The 19103-nt window shown below is 46.7% G+C and overlaps 1 protein-coding gene across 1 annotated transcript; it reads left to right on the plus strand.

Annotated features, from left to right (window-relative positions):
- Positions 1-23: 23 nt before the first annotated feature.
- LOC135568604 (multiple C2 and transmembrane domain-containing protein 2-like) lies at positions 24-14946 on the plus strand. The gene is made up of 6 exons (XM_065015415.1): positions 24-132; positions 2753-2854; positions 5700-5774; positions 5878-5997; positions 12516-12629; positions 14896-14946. The coding sequence occupies exons 3-6, from the start codon at positions 5745-5747 to the stop codon at positions 14944-14946; spliced, it is 315 nt and encodes a 104-aa protein (XP_064871487.1). The 5' UTR covers positions 24-132; positions 2753-2854; positions 5700-5744.
- The last annotated feature ends 4157 nt before the right edge of the window (positions 14947-19103 follow it).

Genomic DNA, 19103 nt, shown 5'->3' on the forward strand with positions numbered 1-19103 from the left:
ATTTATATCCATGTGTGTGTGTTGTCCAGCCCAGTAAAAGACATCCATGATATTCTGGACCTGACCGTCTTTGATGAGGATGGAGACAAAGCACCTGACTTCCTGGGCAAAGTGGCCATTCCTCTGCTTTCTGTAAGTAGCATAGTGGCCATTCCTCTGCTTTCTGTGAGTAGCAAAGTGGCCATTCCTCTGCTTTCTGTGAGTAGCAAAGTGGCCATTCCTCTGCTTTCTGTGAGTAGCATAGTGGCCATTCCTCTGCTTTCTGTGAGTAGTAACCTGGCCATTCCTCTGCTTTCTGTGAGTAGTAACCTGGCCATTCCTCTGCTTTCTGTGAGTAGCATAGTGGCCATTCCTCTGCTTTCTGTGAGTAGCATAGTGGCCATTCCTCTGCTTTCTGTGAGTAGCATAGTGGCCATTCCTCTGCTTTCTGTGAGTAGCATAGTGACCACTCCTCTACTCTCTGTAAGTAGCAAAGTGGCCACTCCTCTACTCTCTGTGAGTAGCATAGTGGCCATTCCTCTGCTTTCTGTGAGTAGCATAGTGGCCATTCCTCTGCTTTCTGTGAGTAGTAACCTGGCCATTCCTCTGCTTTCATGTGATTCCTCTGTAGCATAGTGACCACTCCTCTGCTTTCTGTGGTAACAAAGTGGCCCATTCCTCTGCTTTCTGTGAGTAGCATAGTGGCCATTCCTCTGCTTTCTGCTGAGTAACATACCTGGCTATTCCTCTGTGCTTTCTGTGGCAGGATAGTATGGCTATTCCTCTACTCTCTGTAAGTAGCAAAGTGGCTATTCCTCTGCTTTCTGTGAGTAGTAACCTGGCCATTCCTCTGCTTTCTGTGAGTAGTAACCTGGCCATTCCTCTGCTTTCTGTGAGTAGTAACCTGGCCATTCCTCTGCTTTCTGTGAGTAGTAACCTGGCTATTCCTCTGCTTTCTGTAAGTAGCAAAGTGGCCATTCCTCTGCTTTCTGTGAGTAGCATAGTGGCCATTCCTCTGCTTTCTGTGAGTAGCATAGTGACCACTCCTCTACTCTCTGTAAGTAGCAAAGTTGCCATTCCTCTGCTTTCTGTGAGTAGTAACCTGGCCATTCCTCTGCTTTCTGTGAGTAGCATAGTGGCCATTCCTCTACTCTCTGTGAGTAGCAAAGTGGCCATTCCTCTGCTTTCTGTGAGTAGCATAGTGGCCATTCCTCTGCTTTCTGTGAGTAGCATAGTGGCCATTCCTCTGCTTTCTGTGAGTAGCATAGTGACCACTCCTCTGCTTTCTGTGAGTAGCATAGTGACCACTCCCTCTACTCTGTGAGTAACATAGTGGCCACTCCCTCTACTCTCTGTGAGTAACATAGTGGCCAATCTACTCTACAGAGTAACATAGTGACCATTCCTCCAGTCTCTGTGAGTAACATATGGCCACTCCTCTACTCTCTGTGAGTAACATAGTGGCCACTCCTCTACTCTCTGTGAGTAACATAGTGACCTCCTCCTCTGTCAGTAACATAGTGGCCATTCCTCTACTCTCTGTGAGTAACATAGTGGCCATTCCTCTACTCTCTGTGAGTAAACATAGTGGCCATTCTCTACTCTCTGTGAGGTGCAGGCCATTCCTCTACTCTCTGTGAGTGGCAAGTGGCCATTCCTCTGCTTTCTGTGAGGTAGCAAAGTGGCCATTCCTCTGCTTTCTGTAAGTAGCAAAGTGGCCATTCCTCTGCTCTCTGTGGCATAGTGGCCATTCCTCTACTCTCTGTGAGTAACATAGTGACCACTCCTCTACTCTCTGTCAGTAGCATAGTGACCACTCCTCTACTCTCTGTGAGTAACATAGTGACCATTCCTCTACTCTCTGTGAGTAGCATAGTGACCATTCCTCTACTCTCTGTGAGTAACATAGTGACCACTCCTCTACTCTCTGTGAGTAACATAGTGACCATTCCTCTACTCTCTGTGAGTAACATAGTGACCATTCCTCTACTCTCTGTGAGTAACATAGTGACCATTCCTCTACTCTCTGTGAGTAACATAGTGACCACTCCTCTACTCTCTGTGAGTAACATAGTGGCCATTCCTCTACTCTCTGTGAGTAACATAGTGTCCATTCCTCTACTCTCTGTGAGTAACATAGTGACCATTCCTCTACTCTCTGTGAGTAACATAGTGGCCACTCTCTACTCTCTGTGAGTAACATAGTGGCCATTCCTCTACTCTCTGAGTAACATAGTGGCCACTCCTCTACTCTCTGTGAGTAACATAGTGACCATTCCTCTACTCTCTGTGAGTAACATAGTGGCCACTCTTCTCTCTGTGAGTAACATAGTGGCCATTCCTCTACTCTCTGTGAGTAACATAGTGACCATTCCTCTACTCTCTGTGAGTAACATAGTGGCCACTCCTCTACTCTCTGTGAGTAACATAGTGACCACTCCTCCTGTCTCTGTGAGTAACATAGTGACCATTCCTCTACTCTCTGTGAGTAACATAGTGACCATTCCTCTACTCTCTGTGAGTAACATAGTGGCCACTCCTCTACTCTCTGTGAGTAACATAGTGACCACTCCTCCTGTCTCTGTGAGTAACATAGTGACCACTCCTCTACTCTCTGTTAATCCTCTGACATTTTACACTATGTATTTTCATTAGATGAATGGGAGTTCAAGTCATGTCTTCACCCTCTGTTTTCCAGTAATCCACTGTTCCAGCTTAGTGTTGGTCTCTGTATATTACCTGTACATTACATTACACTCTCTGTCCCCTCCAGATCCACAATGGTCAACCGATCTGCTGTCCCCTGAAGAAAGAGGATCTGGGGTGTCTGTCTAAAGGAAGCATCTCCCTAGAGCTGGAGCTCGTCTTCAACCCAGTGAGTCCAATCACACTGTCTGCTGCCCCTCCAGTCTATTCTGTTGGCCAGGGGCCCATAGGGTATAGGGGCTGTTCTGTAGGTCATATGGACCGGTCCTGTCAGATACTGTACTGTAGGGCCCATAGGGTATAGGGGGCTGTTCTGTAGGGTCATCTGGACCGGTCCTATCAGATACTGTACTGTAGGGTCATCTGGACCGGTCCTGTCAGATACTGTACTGTAGGGTCATCTGGACCGGTCCTGTCAGATACTGTACTGTAGGGTCATCTGGACCGGTCCTGTCAGATACTGTACTGTAGGGCCCATAGGGTATAGGGGGCTGTTCTGTAGGGTCATCTGGACCGGTCCTGTCAGATACTGTACTGTAGGGCCCATAGGGTATAGGGGCTGTTCTGTAGGGTCATCTGGACCGGTCCTGTCAGATACTGTACTGTAGGGTCATCTGGACCGGTCTATCAGATACTGTACTGTAGGGCCCATAGGGTATAGGGGCTGTTCTGTAGGGTCATCTGGACCGGTCCTGTCAGATACTGTACTGTGGGGCCCATAGGGTATAGGGGGCTGTTCTGTAGGGTCATCTGGACCGGTCCTGTCAGATACTATACTGTAGGTCATCTGGACCGGTCCTGTCAGATACTGTAGTAGGGCCCATAGGGTATAGGGGCTGTTCTGTAGGGTCATCTGGACCGGTCCTGTCAGATACTGTAGGGGCCCATAGGGTACTGGGGGCTGTTCTGATCATCTGGACCGGTCCTGTCAGATACTGTACTGTAGGGCCCATAGGGTATAGGGGCTGTTCTGTGGGTCATATGGACCGGTCCTGTCGGTACTGTCCCATAGGGTATAGGGGGGGCTGGACGGTTCTGTGGGGTCATCTGGACCGGGACCGGTCCTGACAGATACTGTACTGTAGGGTCATCTGGACCGGTCTAACAGATACTGTACTGTAGGGTCATCTGGACCTGGACCGATCCTGACAGATGCTGTACTGTAGGGTCATCTGGACCGATGGACCGGTCCTATCAGATACTGTACTGTAGGGTCATCTGGACCGATGGACCGGTCCTGTCAGATACTGTACTGTAGGGTCATCTGGACCGGTCCTATCAGATACTGTACTGTAGGGTCATCTGGACCGATGGACCGGTCCTGACAGATACTGTACTGTAGGGTCATCTGGACCGATGGACCGGTCCTAACAGATACTGTACTGTAGGGTCATATGGACCGGTCCTATCAGATACTGTACTGTAGGGTCAGACATCTGGAATGATGTTTTATACAGATGGACCAGTACCAGTCCTGACAGATTGTGTGTGTGTGTGTGTGTGTGTGTGTGTGTGTGTGTGTGTGTGTGTGTGTGTGTGTGTGTGTGTGTGTGTGTGTGTGTGTGTGTGTGTGTGCGGGAACAACCTGTGTCTTCCTCCATCTCTCTCTATTTAAACAGGAACAACCTGTGTCTTCCTCCATCTCTCTCTATTTAAACAGGAACAACCTGTGTCTTCCTCCATCTCTCTATTTAAACAGGAACAACCTGTGTCTTCCTCCATCTCTCTCTATTTAAACAGGAACAACCTGTGTCTTCCTCCATCTCTCTATTTAAACAGGAACAACCTGTGTCTTCCTCCATCTCTCTATTTAAACAGGAACAACCTGTGTCTTCCTCCATCTCTCTCTATTTAAACAGGAACAACCTGTGTCTTCCTCCATCTCTCTCTATTTAAACAGGAACAACCTGTGTCTTCCTCCATCTCTCTCTATTTAAACAGGAACAACCTGTGTCTTCCTCCATCTCTCTATTTAAACAGGAACAACCTGTGTCTTCCTCCCATCTCTCTCTATTTAAACAGGAACAACCTGTGTCTTCCTCCATCTCTCTCTATTTAAATGGAACAACCTGTGTCTTCCTCCATCTCTCTATTTAATCAGGAACAACCTGTGTCTTCCTCCATCTCTCTATTTAAACAGGAACAACCTGTGTCTTCCTCCATCTCTCTCTATTTAAACAGGAACAACCTGTGTCTTCCTCCATCTCTCTCTATTTAAACAGGAACAACCTGTGTCTTCCTCCATCTCTCTGTTTAAACAGGGAACAACCCGTGTCTTCCATCCATTTAAAACAGGAACAACCTGTGTCTTCCTCCATCTCTATTTAAACAGGAACAACCTGTGTCTTCCTCCATCTCTCTCTATTTAAACAGGAACAACCTGTGTCTTCCTCCATCTCTCTCTATTTAAACAGGAACAACCTGTGTCTTCCTCCATCTCTCTCTATTTAAACAGGAACAACCTGTGTCTTCCTCCATCTCTCTCTATTTAAACAGGAACAACCTGTGTCTTCCTCCATCTCTCTATTTAAACAGGAACAACCTGTGTCTTCCTCCATCTCTCTCTATTTAAACAGGAACAACCTGTGTCTTCCTCCATCTCCATCTTCTCCATCTCTCTCTCTATTTAAACAGGAACAACCTGTGTCTTCCTCCATCTCTCTCTATTTAAACAGGAACAACCTGTGTCTTCCTCCATCTCTCTCATTTAAACAGGAACAACCTCTCTCTCTCTCTCTATTTAAACAGGAACAACCTGTGTCTTCCTCCATCTCTCTCTATTTAAACAGGAACAACCTGTGTCTTCCTCCATCTCTCTCTATTTAAACAGGAACAACCTGTGTCTTCCTCCATCTCTCTATTTAAACAGGAACAACCTGTGTCTTCCTCCATCTCTCTCTATTTAAACAGGAACAACCTGTGTCTTCCTCCATCTCTCTCTATTTAAACAGGAACAACCAGTGTCTCCCTCCATCTCTCTCTATTTGACTTCTGTTTTCATCTTGTGTTTTTAGGTCAGAGCAGCTATCAGAACATTTAAACCAAAGGAGAAGAAATTCATGGAAGACAATCCCAAGTTTTCTAAAAAGGTTTGCTAAAATGAATCACCGTAGTTAAAATATTTGCGAAACAGGCAGCCATTTTGTGTTGTTCTCAGCATCTTTTTAAGGTGTGTTTCTGTATTCGTTCCAGATGTTGGCGCGTAACGTGTACCGCGTGCGTAACCTTTACAGAGCAGTGCAGTCCACGTTCCAGTACATCAACAGCTGTTTTCAGTGGCAGAGTTTCCAGAGGAGTCTCATAGCCTTCCTGGTGAGGCAGTCACCCTTTTTCAACATCTAAACGTAGCATTACCAAACTAGATATACTGTAGTATAGCAGCACCATCTACAGTGTCTCCCATACAACCAGAATCCCTAGCAGGGGGGTTCCCCATTTCCAGTCAATAGGTGTTCTCAATATGGGAGTCTCTCTCTGTCTCTGTCTGTAGGTGTTCTCAATATGGGAGTCTCTCTCTGTCTCTGTGTAACGGTTTTCTAATGGTGAAGGAGAGTCGGACCAAACTGCAGCGTGTAGATTTCGATCCATGTTTAATAAAACAACGTAACACGAATCAAAACAATAAACGTAATGAAAACCGAAACAGCCTAAACTGGTGCAAACTAACACAGAATAAGGACAACTAAGGACAATCACCCACAATACAACCAAAGAATATGGCTGCCTAAATATGGTTCCCAATCAGAGACAACGATAACCACCTGCCTCTGATTGAGAACCACTCCAGACAGCCATAGACTTTCCTAGAACACCCTACTAAGCTACAATCCCACTAACATACACACCAAAACCCCCAGACAAAACACACCACAATACAAAAACTCCATGCCACACCCTGGCCTGACCCAATACATGAAGAAAAACACAAAATACATAGACCCCCCCTAGGGTGTCATCTCGAATGGCAGGAGCGTAGACTCGGGACAGGGCATGCGGTTTGAGATTCTTCGACCCGGGCCGATAGGTGAGGATAAACTGGAATCGATTGAAGAAAAGAGACCATCTAGCTTGTCTAGAGTTCAACCGCTTCGCCTGCTGGATATACTCCAGATTTTTGTGGTCCGTAAGCACTTGAAACGGGTGAGAAGCCCCCTCGAGCCAGTGTCTCCATTCCTTCAATGCCATCTTAACCGCTAGGAGTTCACGATCCCCCACATCGTAGTTCCTCTCAGCCTGGGTAAGCCGGTGTGAGAAGAAAGCGCACGGATGAAGCTTCTTGTCTTCACCCCTCTGAGACAGGACAGCTCCAACACCAACCTCTGAGGCGTCTACCTCCACCACAAACGGTTCATCCGTAGTCGGTAGTATCAGGATGGGAGCAGAGAGGACGCTGCTTGAGTCCTTGGAAGGCCGTCTCAGCTTCTCTTCCCCACAAAAACCTTGCATTGCCACCCTTGGTTAAAGCTGAGAGAGGGGCTGCCACCAAGCTGAAGTTCTTGATGAACTTGCGGTAAAAGTTTGTGAAGCCCAGGAAACGCTGAACTTCCTTAACGGATTTGGGGGTGGGCCAATCCGCTACCGCCCTGGGGTCCATTTGGACTCGACCGGGTTCCACTACAAATCCCAGGAATTGTACTCGGGATGAATGGAATTCACATTTTTCCGGCTTAACGTACAGATGGCTGTCTAGGAGGCGTTTGAGTACTTGTCTGACATGCTTTGTGTGTTCTTGAAGAGAGCTCGAAAAGATGAGGATGTCATCCAAGTAAACAAACACAAATATGTTAAGCATATCCCTAAGCACATCGTTTATGAGCGCTTGGAACACCGCTGGGGCGTTGGTCAGGCCGAAGGGCATCACCAAGTATTCATAGTGACCAGTAGGCGTGTTGAACGCGGTCTTCCACTCGTCACCAGGTCTGATCCGCACAAGATGGTATGCGTTCCGCAGGTCAAGCTTAGTGAAAACAACTGCTTCCTGGAGCAGCTCGAAGGCTGTGGCCATAAGGGGTAGCGGGTAACGGTTACGGACGGTTATGGCATTGAGTCCCCGGTAGTCGATGCAAGGACGTAATCCACCGTCTTTCTTGGCCACAAAGAAAACCCTGCTCCCGCCGGGAGGTGGATGGACGCATGAGGCCTGCTTCCAGAGCGTCCTTGATGTAGGTATCCATAGCAGCTCGTTCGGGTGGAGATAGGAAAAGATCCGACCCCTGGGGGGCAAGTGCCCGGAAACAGTTCGATGGGGCAATCATAAGGTCTATGGGGTGGTAGCATGGTGGCCCTCTGTTTGCTAAATACCAGTTTGAGGTCATGGTAACACTCGGGAACTCGGGTCAGGTCGATGGATTCTAAAGACTCGGGAGTAGAACTCGGGGAATTCGGGAAAATACATGTAGCTTGGCACGTAGGACCCCACTGCTTGATAGTGCCCACAGACCAGTCGATGTGAGGGTTATGGCTGTGAAGCCAGGGGTATCCAAGGACGAGAGGGAACTCGGAACAGGAGATCAAATGAAAGTTCATCAATTCCTTGTGTTGTGAAACTGAAAGTCGCAAGGAGGTAGTGACATGAGTGACAAGTCCAGATCCCAAAGGGCTTCCATCCAATGTAGTAACCCTCATGGGGTCACTTAGAGGTTCAAAGGGAACGCCATTCTCCTTCGCCCAGACACCATCCATGAAGTTACCTGCGGCTCCAGAGTCTACCAAGGCTTGAAGGTGAAGCTTGTGGTTGTCCCAGGAAAGGGTGACTGGAATGAGCAGACGGGAGTTGGACGGATGGGAGGAGGTTATGTTTCCCGTTACAGTTCCCCCCGGTCTGTACGGGACAGAGCGTTTCCCTGGAGCCCGGGACACGTGGAACGGAAATGGCCCGGTTTGCCGCAATATAGACAGCGTCGCTCCCTCATCCGGCGGTCTCTCTCAGCCTGGGAGATGCGTCCAATCTGCATGGGTTCCGGTGGAGCCAGCGAGGATAAAGGTGGGGACTCGGAGCTGTGACTGATAGGGGCTAGAGGTCTACGGTTGAGTTCTCTCTCTCTCAGACGCTGGTCAATGCGTGAGGCCAACTTGATCAGGGACTCGAGATTGTCCGGTGGTTCCCGGACAATCCGGGAACCACCATCATCTTGGATAGTGTCGGAAAGGCCTTTCAGAAAGCACACAGTGAGCGCCTCGTTGTTCCAACCACTCGCTGCTGCCACCGTGCGGAACTGGATGGCATAGTCCGTCACGCTGCGCCGACCTTGGTGGAGAGTCAGGAGCTGTTTGGCTGAGTCAGGACCACTGCTTGGGCCTTGAAACACTCGTTTGAATTCCTCAGCAAAGGCAGAGTAGCTGGCACAGCAGGAACTATGGGCATCCCACACAGCAGTAGCCCAGGCCAGGGCTTTTTCCGACAGCAGGGTGATGATATATGCGATCTTAGACCGGTCGGTGGGGAACGACGAGGGTTGCAGCTCGAAGGAGAGAGAACATTGGGTGAGAAACCCTTTACAAGCACTTGGATCACCTGAGAACCGTTGGGGAGGTGGAAGACGAGTTCAGCCAGAGGGTTAACTGCCATGGGTACGTGAATCTGAGGTACTGGGACGGGAACTGTTGCCGAGTAAGTCGATCAGATATCTGCTTTATGGAAGTCAGCATCTCCGACAGAAGATGAGAATGTCTAGCCATTAAGGCCTCTTGCTGAACCAGGGCGGCTTCGTGGCGTTGGACAGTCTCCTGGTGGTGGGACAGCATGGCAACAAGGTCCTGGGAACTGGCTGCCTCTGGGTTCATTTTTGTGCTCTGTGCTTCTGTCAGGACCCGGTTACGAACCCGGGTCTCCGGAGTGAGAAACAGTCACTTAACCAACTGAGCCACGAATAGTCGGCAGAACCCAGAAGATGAGGCAGACACAGCAGTACTTGAGACGGTGTATTTAATGAAGTAAAAGTGAAGTCCTTCAGGGAACACATGTAACTCCACAACCTCAAAAGGAATTCCACAAGAACAAAGGTAATCCTCCAAGACAAAAGGTAAATCCACAAGGTGGTAGGTATAGCACAAAAAGCCTCAAAAGATACTCAAAAATAAATAAACAAGAACAAAAAACAGAATTCCACAAGAGCGTCCACCGGATCAGCAAGAGTTAACAGAATACTAGGGCTGGAGTGCTAACATACAAAACACAGAGCAAAGGACTGAGGAAAACAAAGGGTTTAAATACAATCAGGGGAAGCAGGCACAGGTGCAAATAATAATGGGGATCAAGGGAAAACAAAAGGTCAAAAGGCACAATGGGGGCATCTAGTGACCAAAAACCGGAACAACCCTGGCCAAATCCTGACAGAGAAGATAGGATCTAGCCTCAGCTACAGTGTAGACTGGTCCCACTAGAAGAGAAGAAGATAGGATCTAGCCTCAGCTACAGTGTAGACTGGTCCCACTAGAAGAGAAGAAGATAGGATCTAGCCACAGCTACAGTGTAGACTGGTCCCACTAGAGGAGGAGAAGATAGGATCTAGCCTCAGCTACAGTGTAGACTGGTCCCAATAGAGGAGAAGAAGATAGGATCTAGCCTCAGCTACAGTGTAGACTGGTCCCACTAGAGGAGAAGAAGATAGGATCTAGCCTCAGCTACAGTGTAGACTGGTCCCACTAGAGGAGAAGAAGATAGGATCTAGCCTCAGCTACAGTGTAGACTGGTCCCACTAGAGGAGAAGAAGATAGGATCTAGCCTCAGCTACAGTGTGCAGACTGGTCCCTCACTGTAGACTGTCCCAGAGGAGAAGAAGATAGGATCTAGCCTCAGCTACAGTGTAGACTGGTCCCACTAGAGGAGAAGAAGATAGGATCTAGCCCTCAGCTACAGTGTAGACTGGTCCCACTAGAGGAGAAGAAGATAGGATCTAGCCTCAGCTACAGTGTAGACTGGTCCCACTAGAGGAGAAGATAGGATCTAGCCTCAGCTACAGTGTAGACTGGTCCCACTAGAGGAGAAGAAGATAGGATCTAGCCTCAGCTACAGTGTAGACTGGTCCCACTAGAGGAGAAGAAGATAGGATCTAGCCTCAGCTACAGTGTAGACTGGTCCCACTAGAGGAGAAGAAGATAGGATCTAGCCTCAGCTACAGTGTAGACTGGTCCCACTAGTAGACTGGTCCCACTAGAGGAGAAGAAGATAGGATCTAGCCTCAGCTACAGTGTAGACTGGTCCCACTAGAGGAGGAGAAGATAGGATCTAGCCTCAGCTACAGTGTAGACTGGTCCCACTAGAGGAGGAGAAGATAGGATCTAGCCTCAGCTACAGTGTAGACTGGTCCCACTAGAAGAGAAGAAGATAGGATCTAGCCTCAGCTACAGTGTAGACTGGTCCCACTAGAAGAGAAGAAGATAGGATCTAGCCTCAGCTACAGTGTAGACTGGTCCCACTAGAGGAGAAGAAGATAGGATCTAGCCTCAGCTACAGTGTAGACTGGTCCCACTAGAGGAGAAGAAGATAGGATCTAGCCTCAGCTACAGTGTAGACTGGTCCCACTAGAGGAGAAGAAGATAGGATCTAGCCTCAGCTACAGTGTAGACTGGTCCCACTAGAGGAGAAGAATATAGGATCCAGCCTCAGCTACAGTGTAGACTGGTCCCACTAGAGGAGAAGAAGATAGGATCTAGCCTCAGCTACAGTGTAGACTGGTCCCACTAGAGGAGGAGAAGATAGGATCTAGCCTCAGCTACAGTGTAGACTGGTCCAACTAGAGGAGAAGAAGATAGAATCTAGCCTCAGCTACAGTGTAGACTGGCCCCACTAGAGGAGAAGAAGATAGGATCTAGCCTCAGCTACAGTGTAGACTGGTCCCACTAGAGGAGGAGAAGATAGGATCTAGCCTCAGCTACAGTGTAGACTGGTCCCACTAGAGGAGGAGAAGATAGGATCTAGCCTCAGCTACAGTGTAGACTGGTCCCACTAGAGGTGAAGAAGATAGGATCTAGCCTCAGCTACAGTGTAGACTGGTCCCACTAGAGGAGAAGAAGATAGGATCTAGCCTCAGCTACAGTGTAGACTGGTCCCACTAGAGGAGGAGAAGATAGGATCTAGCCTCAGCTACAGTGTAGACTGGTCCCACTAGAGGAGAAGAAGATAGGATCTAGCCTCAGCTACAGTGTAGACTGGTCCCACTAGAGGAGAAGATAGGATCTAGCCTCAGCTACAGTGTAGACTGGTCCCACTAGAGGAGAAGAAGATAGGATCTAGCCTCAGCTACAGTGTAGACTGCTCATCCTCTCATCTCCTCTTCTCTCCCCCCTACTCCTCCCCTGTACTCATCCTCTCATCTCCTCTTCTCTTCCCCCTACTCCTCCCCCTCTCCTCCCATCTGCCTCTCCTCTCCCCTACTCCTCCCCTGTACTCATCCTCTCATCTCCCCTCCCTTCTCCTCTTCTCTCCCCCCTACTCCTCCCCTCTTCTCCCATCTGCCTCTCCTCTCCCCTACTCCTCCCCTCTCCACCCTCTTCTCCCATCCGCCTCTCCTCTCCCCTACTCCTACCCTCTTCTCTTTTCTCCGCTTCTCCTTTCCTCTCCCCTCCTCCCATCTCCCTCTCCCCTTCCTACTCCCTCTCCTCTTCTCTCTTCATTTCCTCTTCCCCTCCTTTTCTATCATCTTCTCTCCTTCCCTCTCATCCCCGCCTCTCCCTCCCCCTCTTCCCCCACTCCTCTCTTCTCCTCCTCCCCTTTCATCCCCTACCCTCTCCCCTCATCTCCTTCCCTACTCCTTCTCCTTCCCTACCCGCTCCCCTCTGTCCTATGCTACTTCTCCTCTCCTCTCCCGTCCTCTCATCTCTTCCTATAGATATTCCTGCTTGTGGTGTGGCATTGGGAGTTCTACATGTTGCCTCTCTGTCTGGTTCTGCTCATCACATGGAACTATCTTCAGATTGCATCTGGACGGGCCAACCAGGACCTGGTCAGTACAGCGCCTCACTCCAAACAGCCATGTTTAATCCTATTCCCCTACAACCATTACCACTATCTCCTAGATTCTACAACTACTTCCACTATCTCCTAGATTCTACAACTACTACCACAATCTCCTAGATTCTACAACTATTACCACTATATCCTAGATTCTACAACTACTACCACTATCCCCTAGATTCTAGAACTGCTACCACTATCCCCTAGATTCTACAACTACCACTATCTCCTAGATTCTACAACTACCACTATCTCCTAGATTATACAACTACCACTATCTCCTAGATTATACAACTATTACCACTATCCCCTAGATTCTACAACTATTACCACTATCTCCTAGATTATAGAACTACTACCACTATCTCCTATAGTCTAGAACTACTACCACTATCTCCTAGATTCTACAACTATTACCACTATCTCCTCGATTCTACAACTATTACCACTATCTCCTAGATTCTACAACTACTACCACTCTCTCCTAGATTCTACAACTACCACTATCTCCTAGATTCTACACCTACCACTATCTCCTAGATTCTACAACTACTACCACGATCTCCTAGATTCTACAACTACCACGATCTCCTAGATTCTACAACTACCACTATCTCCTAGATTCTACAACTATTACCACTATTTCCTAGATTCTACAACTGTTACCACTATCTCCCAGATTCTACAACTATTACCACTATACCCTAGATTCTACAACTAACACCATCTCCTAAATTCTAGAACTACTACCACTATCTCCTAGATTCTACAACTACTACCACTATATCCTAGATTCTACAACTAGTACCACTATCTCCTCGATTCTAGAACTATTACCACTATCTCCTAGATTCTACAACTACTACCACTATCTCCTAGATTCTACAACTACTGCCACTATCTCCTAGATTCTACAACTATTACCACTATCCCCTAGATTCTACAAATATTACCACTATCTCCCAGATTCTACAACTATTACCACTATCCCCTAGATTCTACAACTATTACCACTATCTCCTAGATTCTTCAACTATTACCACTATCCCCTAGATTCTACAACTACCACTATCTCCTATATTCTAGAACTATTACCACTATCTCCTAGATTCTAGAACTGCTACCACTATCTCTAGATTCTAGAACTACTACCACTATCCCCTAGATTCTAGAACTACTACCACTATCTCCTAGATTCTAGAACTACTACCACTATCCCCTAGATTCTAGAACTACTACCACTATCTCCTAGATTCTAGAACTACTACCACTATCCCCTAGATTCTAGAACTACTACCACTATCCCCTAGATTCTACAACTATTACCACTATGCCCTAGATTCTACAACTATTACCACTATCCCCTAGATTCTACAACTACTACCACTATCTCCTAGATTCTACAACTATTACAACTATCCCCTAGATTCTACAACTATTACCACTATCCCCTAGATTCTACAACTATTACCACTATCTCCTAGATTCTACAACTACTACCACTATCTCCTAGATTCTACAACTGCTACCACTATCTCCTAGATTCTACAACTGCTACCACTATCTCCTAGATTCTACAACTATTACCACTATCCCCTAGATTCTACAACTACCACTATCTCCTAGATTCTACAACTACTACCACTATCCCCTAGATTCTACAACTACCACTATCTCCTATATTCTAGAACTACTACCACTATCTCCTAGATTCCAGAACTACTACCACTATCTCCTAGATTCTACAACTACCACTATCTCCTAGATACTAGAACTATTACCACTATCCCCTAGATTCTACAACTACCACTATCTCCTAGATTCTAGAACTACTACCACTATCTCCTAGATTCTAGAACTACTACCACTATATCCTAGATTCTAGAACTACTACCACTATCTCCTAGATTCTAGAACTACTACCACTATCTCCTAGATTCTAGAACTACTACCACTATCTCCTAGATTCTAGAACTACTACCACTATCTCCTAGATTCTAGAACTACTACCACTATATCCTAGATTCTAGAACTACTACCAAAGCCCTCAGCATGATCATGTGTAAGTCAGTGCAGAGGATCAGTCATGTGATGTCATCTGTTCACATCCTGACACACTACATGGACCTACTACTGTACACCAACCAGTGGAGGCTGCTGAGGGGAGGACAGCTCATAATAATGCCTGGATTCATGTAGTGAACCACAGGTCTGGACATTTCCTATCCTTCACTTTACTAATCTTTTCTTTCTAGGATAATATGGACTTGGGCGATGAAGATGATGAAGATGAAAAGGTAGCATAGTTTCCCGTTATGTTTCATAATGACTCATAATACCTGGTTTCTACATAGTAATGACTGATAATGCTGGGGGTGCTACGTGGTAATGACTGATAATGCTGGGGGTGCTACGTGGTAATGACTGATAATGCTGAGTTTCTACATAGTAATGACTGATAATACTGAGTTTCTACATAGCAATGACTGATAATGCTGAGTTTCTACATAGTAATGACTGATAATGCTGAGTTTCTGCATAGTAATGACTGATAATACTGAGTTTCTACATAGCAATGACTGATAATGCTGGGGGTGCTACGTGGTAATGACTGATAATGCTGGGGGTGCTACGTGGCAATGACTGATAATGCTGGGGGTGCTACGTGGTAATGACTGATAATGCTGGGGGTGCTACGTGGTAATGACTGATAATGCTGGGGGTGCTACATAGTAATGTCGGATAATGTCAAGTTTCTACGTAGTAATGGCTAATAATGCTGGGTTTCTACATAGTAATGATTCATAATACCTGGTTTCTACATAGTATTTTTAGTTGTTAATGACTGATAATGCTGGGTTTCTACATAGTAATGACTCATAATACCTGGTTTCTACATAGTAATTTTAGTTGGTAATGACTGATAATGCTGGGTTTCTACATAGAGGATCTGTCTGACTGTAGAAGCTCTGTCTGTCTGACTGTAGAGGATCTGTCTGTCTGACTGTAGAGGTTCTGTCTGTCTGGAGAGGATCTGTCTGACTGTAGAGGATCTGTCTGTCTGACTGTAGAGGATCTGTCTGTCTGACTGTAGAGGATCTGTCTGTCTGACTGTAGAGGATCTGTCTGTCTGACTGGAGAGGATCTGTCTGTCTGACTGGAGAGGATCTGTCTGTCTGACTGGAGAGGATCTGTCTGTCTGACTGGAGAGGATCTGTCTGTCTGACTGGAGAGGATCTGTCTGTCTGACTGTAGAGGATCTGACTGTAGAGGATCTGTCTGTCTGACTGTAGAGGATCTGTCTGACTGTAGAGGATCTGTCTGACTGTAGAGGATCTGTCTGTCTGACTGTAGAGGATCTGTCTGTCTGACTGTAGAGGATCTGTCTGTCTGACTGTAGAGGATCTGTCTGTCTGACTGTAGAGGATCTGTCTGTCTGACTGGAGAGGATCTGTCTGTCTGACTGTAGAGGATCTGTCTGACTGGAGAGGATCTGTCTGTCTGACTGGAGAGGATCTGTCTGTCTGACTGTAGAGGATCTGACTGTCTGACTGTAGAGGATCTGTCTGTCTGACTGTAGAGGATCTGTCTGTCTGACTGTAGAGGATCTGTCTGTCTGACTGTAGAGGATCTGTCTGTCTGACTGTGGAGGTTCTGTCTGTCTGACTGTAGAGGATCTGTCTGTCTGACTGTAGAGGATCTGTCTGACTGTAAAGGATCTGTCTGTCTGACTGTAGAGGATCTGTCTGACTGTAGAGGATCTGTCTGTCTGACTGTAGAGGATCTGTCTGTCTGACTGTAGAGGTTATGTCTGACTGTAGAGGTTATGTCTGACTGTAGGGGATCTGTCTGTCTGACTGTAGTGGATCTGTCTGTCTGACTGTAGAGGATCTGTCTGTCTGACTGTAGAGGATCTGTCTGTCTGACTGGAGAGGATCTGTCTGTCTGACTGTAGAGGATCTGTCTGTCTGACTGTAGAGGATCTGTCTGTCTGACTGTAGAGGATCTGTCTGTCTGACTGTAGAGGATCTGTCTGTCTGACTGTAGAGGATCTGTCTGTCTGACTGTGGAGGTTCTGTCTGTCTGACTGTAGAGGATCTGTCTGTCTGACTGTAGAGGATCTCTGTCTGACTGTAGAGGTTATGTCTGACTGTATAGGTTATGTCTGAATGTAGGGGATATGTCTGTCTGACTGTAGAGGATCTGTCTGTCTGACTGTAGAGGTTCTATCTGACTGTGAAGGTTCTGTCCGTCTGACTGTAGACGTTCTGTCTGACTGTAGAGGTTCTGTCTGTCTGACTGTAGAGGTTCTGTCTGTCTGACTGTAGAGGTTCTGTCCGTCTGACTGTAGACGTTCTGTCTGACTGTAGAGGTTATGTCTGACTGTATAGGTTATGTCTGAATGTAGGGGATATGTCTGTCTGACTGTAGAGGATCTGTCTGTCTGACTGTAGAGGTTCTATCTGACTGTGAAGGTTCTGTCCGTCTGACTGTAGACGTTCTGTCTGACTGTAGAGGTTCTGTCTGTCTGACTGTAGAGGTTCTGTCTGTCTGACTGTAGAGGTTCTGTCCGTCTGACTGTAGACGTTCTGTCTGACTGTAGAGGTTCTGTCTGACTGTAGAGGTTCTGTCTGACTGTGGAGGTTCTGTCTGTCTGACTGTTGAGGTTCTGTCTGTCTGACTGTGGAGGTTCTGTCTGTCTGACTGTTGAGGTTCTGTCTGTCTGACTGTAGAGGTTCTGTCTGTCTGACTGTAGAGGATCTGTCTGTCTGACTGTAGAGGATCTGTCTGTCTGACTGTAGAGGATCTGTCTGACTGTAGAGGATCTGTCTGTCTGACTGTAGAGGATCTGTCTGTCTGACTGTAGAGGTTATGTCTGACTGTAGAGGATCTGTCTGTCTGACTGTAGAGGATCTGTCTGTCTGACTGTAGAGGATCTGTCTGTCTGACTGTAGAGGTTATGTCTGACTGTAGAGGTTCTGTCTGACTGTAGAGGATCTGTCTGTCTGACTGTAGAGGTTCTGTCTGACTGTGGAGGTTCTGTCTGTCTGACTGTAGAGGATCTGTCTGACTGTAGAGGTTATGTCTGTCTGACTGTAGAGGATCTGTCTGTCTGACTGTAGAGGATCTGTCTGTCTGACTGTAGAGGTTATGTCTGACTGTAGAGGATCTGTCTGTCTGACTGTAGAGGTTCTGTCTGACTGTAGAGGATCTGTCTGACTGTAGAGGATCTGTCTGACTGTAGAGGATCTGTCTGTCTGACTGTAGAGGTTCTGTCTGACTGTAGAGGATCTGTCTGTCTGACTGTAGAGGATCTGTCTGACTGTAGAGGTTCTGTCTGACTGTAGAGGATCTGTCTGTCTGACTGTAGAGGATCTGTCTGTCTGACTGTAGAGGATATGTCTGACTGTAGAGGTTCTGTCTGACTGTAGAGGTTCTGTCTGACTGTAGAGGTTCTGTCTGACTGTAGAGGTTCTGTCTGTCTGACTGTAGAGGTTCTGTCTGTCTGACTGTAGAGGATCTGTCTGTCTGACTGTAGAGGTTCTGTCTGTCTGACTGTAGAGGTTCTGTCTGACTGTGGAGGTTCTGTCTGTCTGACTGTAGAGGTTCTGTCTGTCTGACTGTAGAGGTTCTTTCTGACTGTAGAGGTTCTGTCTGTCTGACTATAGAGGTTCTGTCTGTCTGACTATAGACGTTCTGTCTGTCAGACATGTAGAACTGACTGGTCCTTTAATGTATCTGAAGACATAGAACTGACTGGTCCTTTAATGTATCTAAAGACATGTAGAACTGATTGGTCCTTTAATGTATCTAAAGACATGTAGAACTGACTGGTCCTTTAATGTATCTAAAGACATGTAGAACTGATTTAGTCGCTAATGTTGGAGGAATCTAAAGACAGGAACTGACTGGTCCCTTTAATGTTGGAGGGATCTAAAAGACATGTAGAACTGACTGTCCTTTAATGTTGGAGGGAATCAAAGACATGTAGAACTGACTGGTCCTTTAATGTTGAGGAATCTAAAGACATGTAGAACTGACTTGTCCCTTAATGTTGGAGGAACTAAGAGACGAGAACCTGACTGGTCCTTTAATGTATTTAAAGACGAAGAACTGACTGTCCTTTAATGTATTTAAAGACTAAGAACTGACTGTCTTTAATGTATTTTAAAGATTTAAGAACTGACTGGTCCTTTTAATGTATTTAAAGACTAAGACCTGACTGGTCCTTTAATGTCATCTAAAGGCACTAGGAACTGACTGGTCCTTTAATGTATCTAAAGACATGGGAACTGATTGGTCCTTTAATATTGAGGATCTGAAGACATAGAACTGACTGGTCCTTTAATGTATCTAAAGACATGTAGAACTGACTGGTCCTTTAATGTATGTAAAGACATGTAGAACTGACTGGTCCTTTAATGTATCTAAAGACATGTAGAACTGATTGGTCCTTTAATAT

Source organism: Oncorhynchus nerka, unplaced genomic scaffold, assembly GCF_034236695.1.
Source record: "Oncorhynchus nerka isolate Pitt River unplaced genomic scaffold, Oner_Uvic_2.0 unplaced_scaffold_1457, whole genome shotgun sequence".
Taxonomy (NCBI): Eukaryota; Metazoa; Chordata; class Actinopteri; order Salmoniformes; family Salmonidae; genus Oncorhynchus; species Oncorhynchus nerka.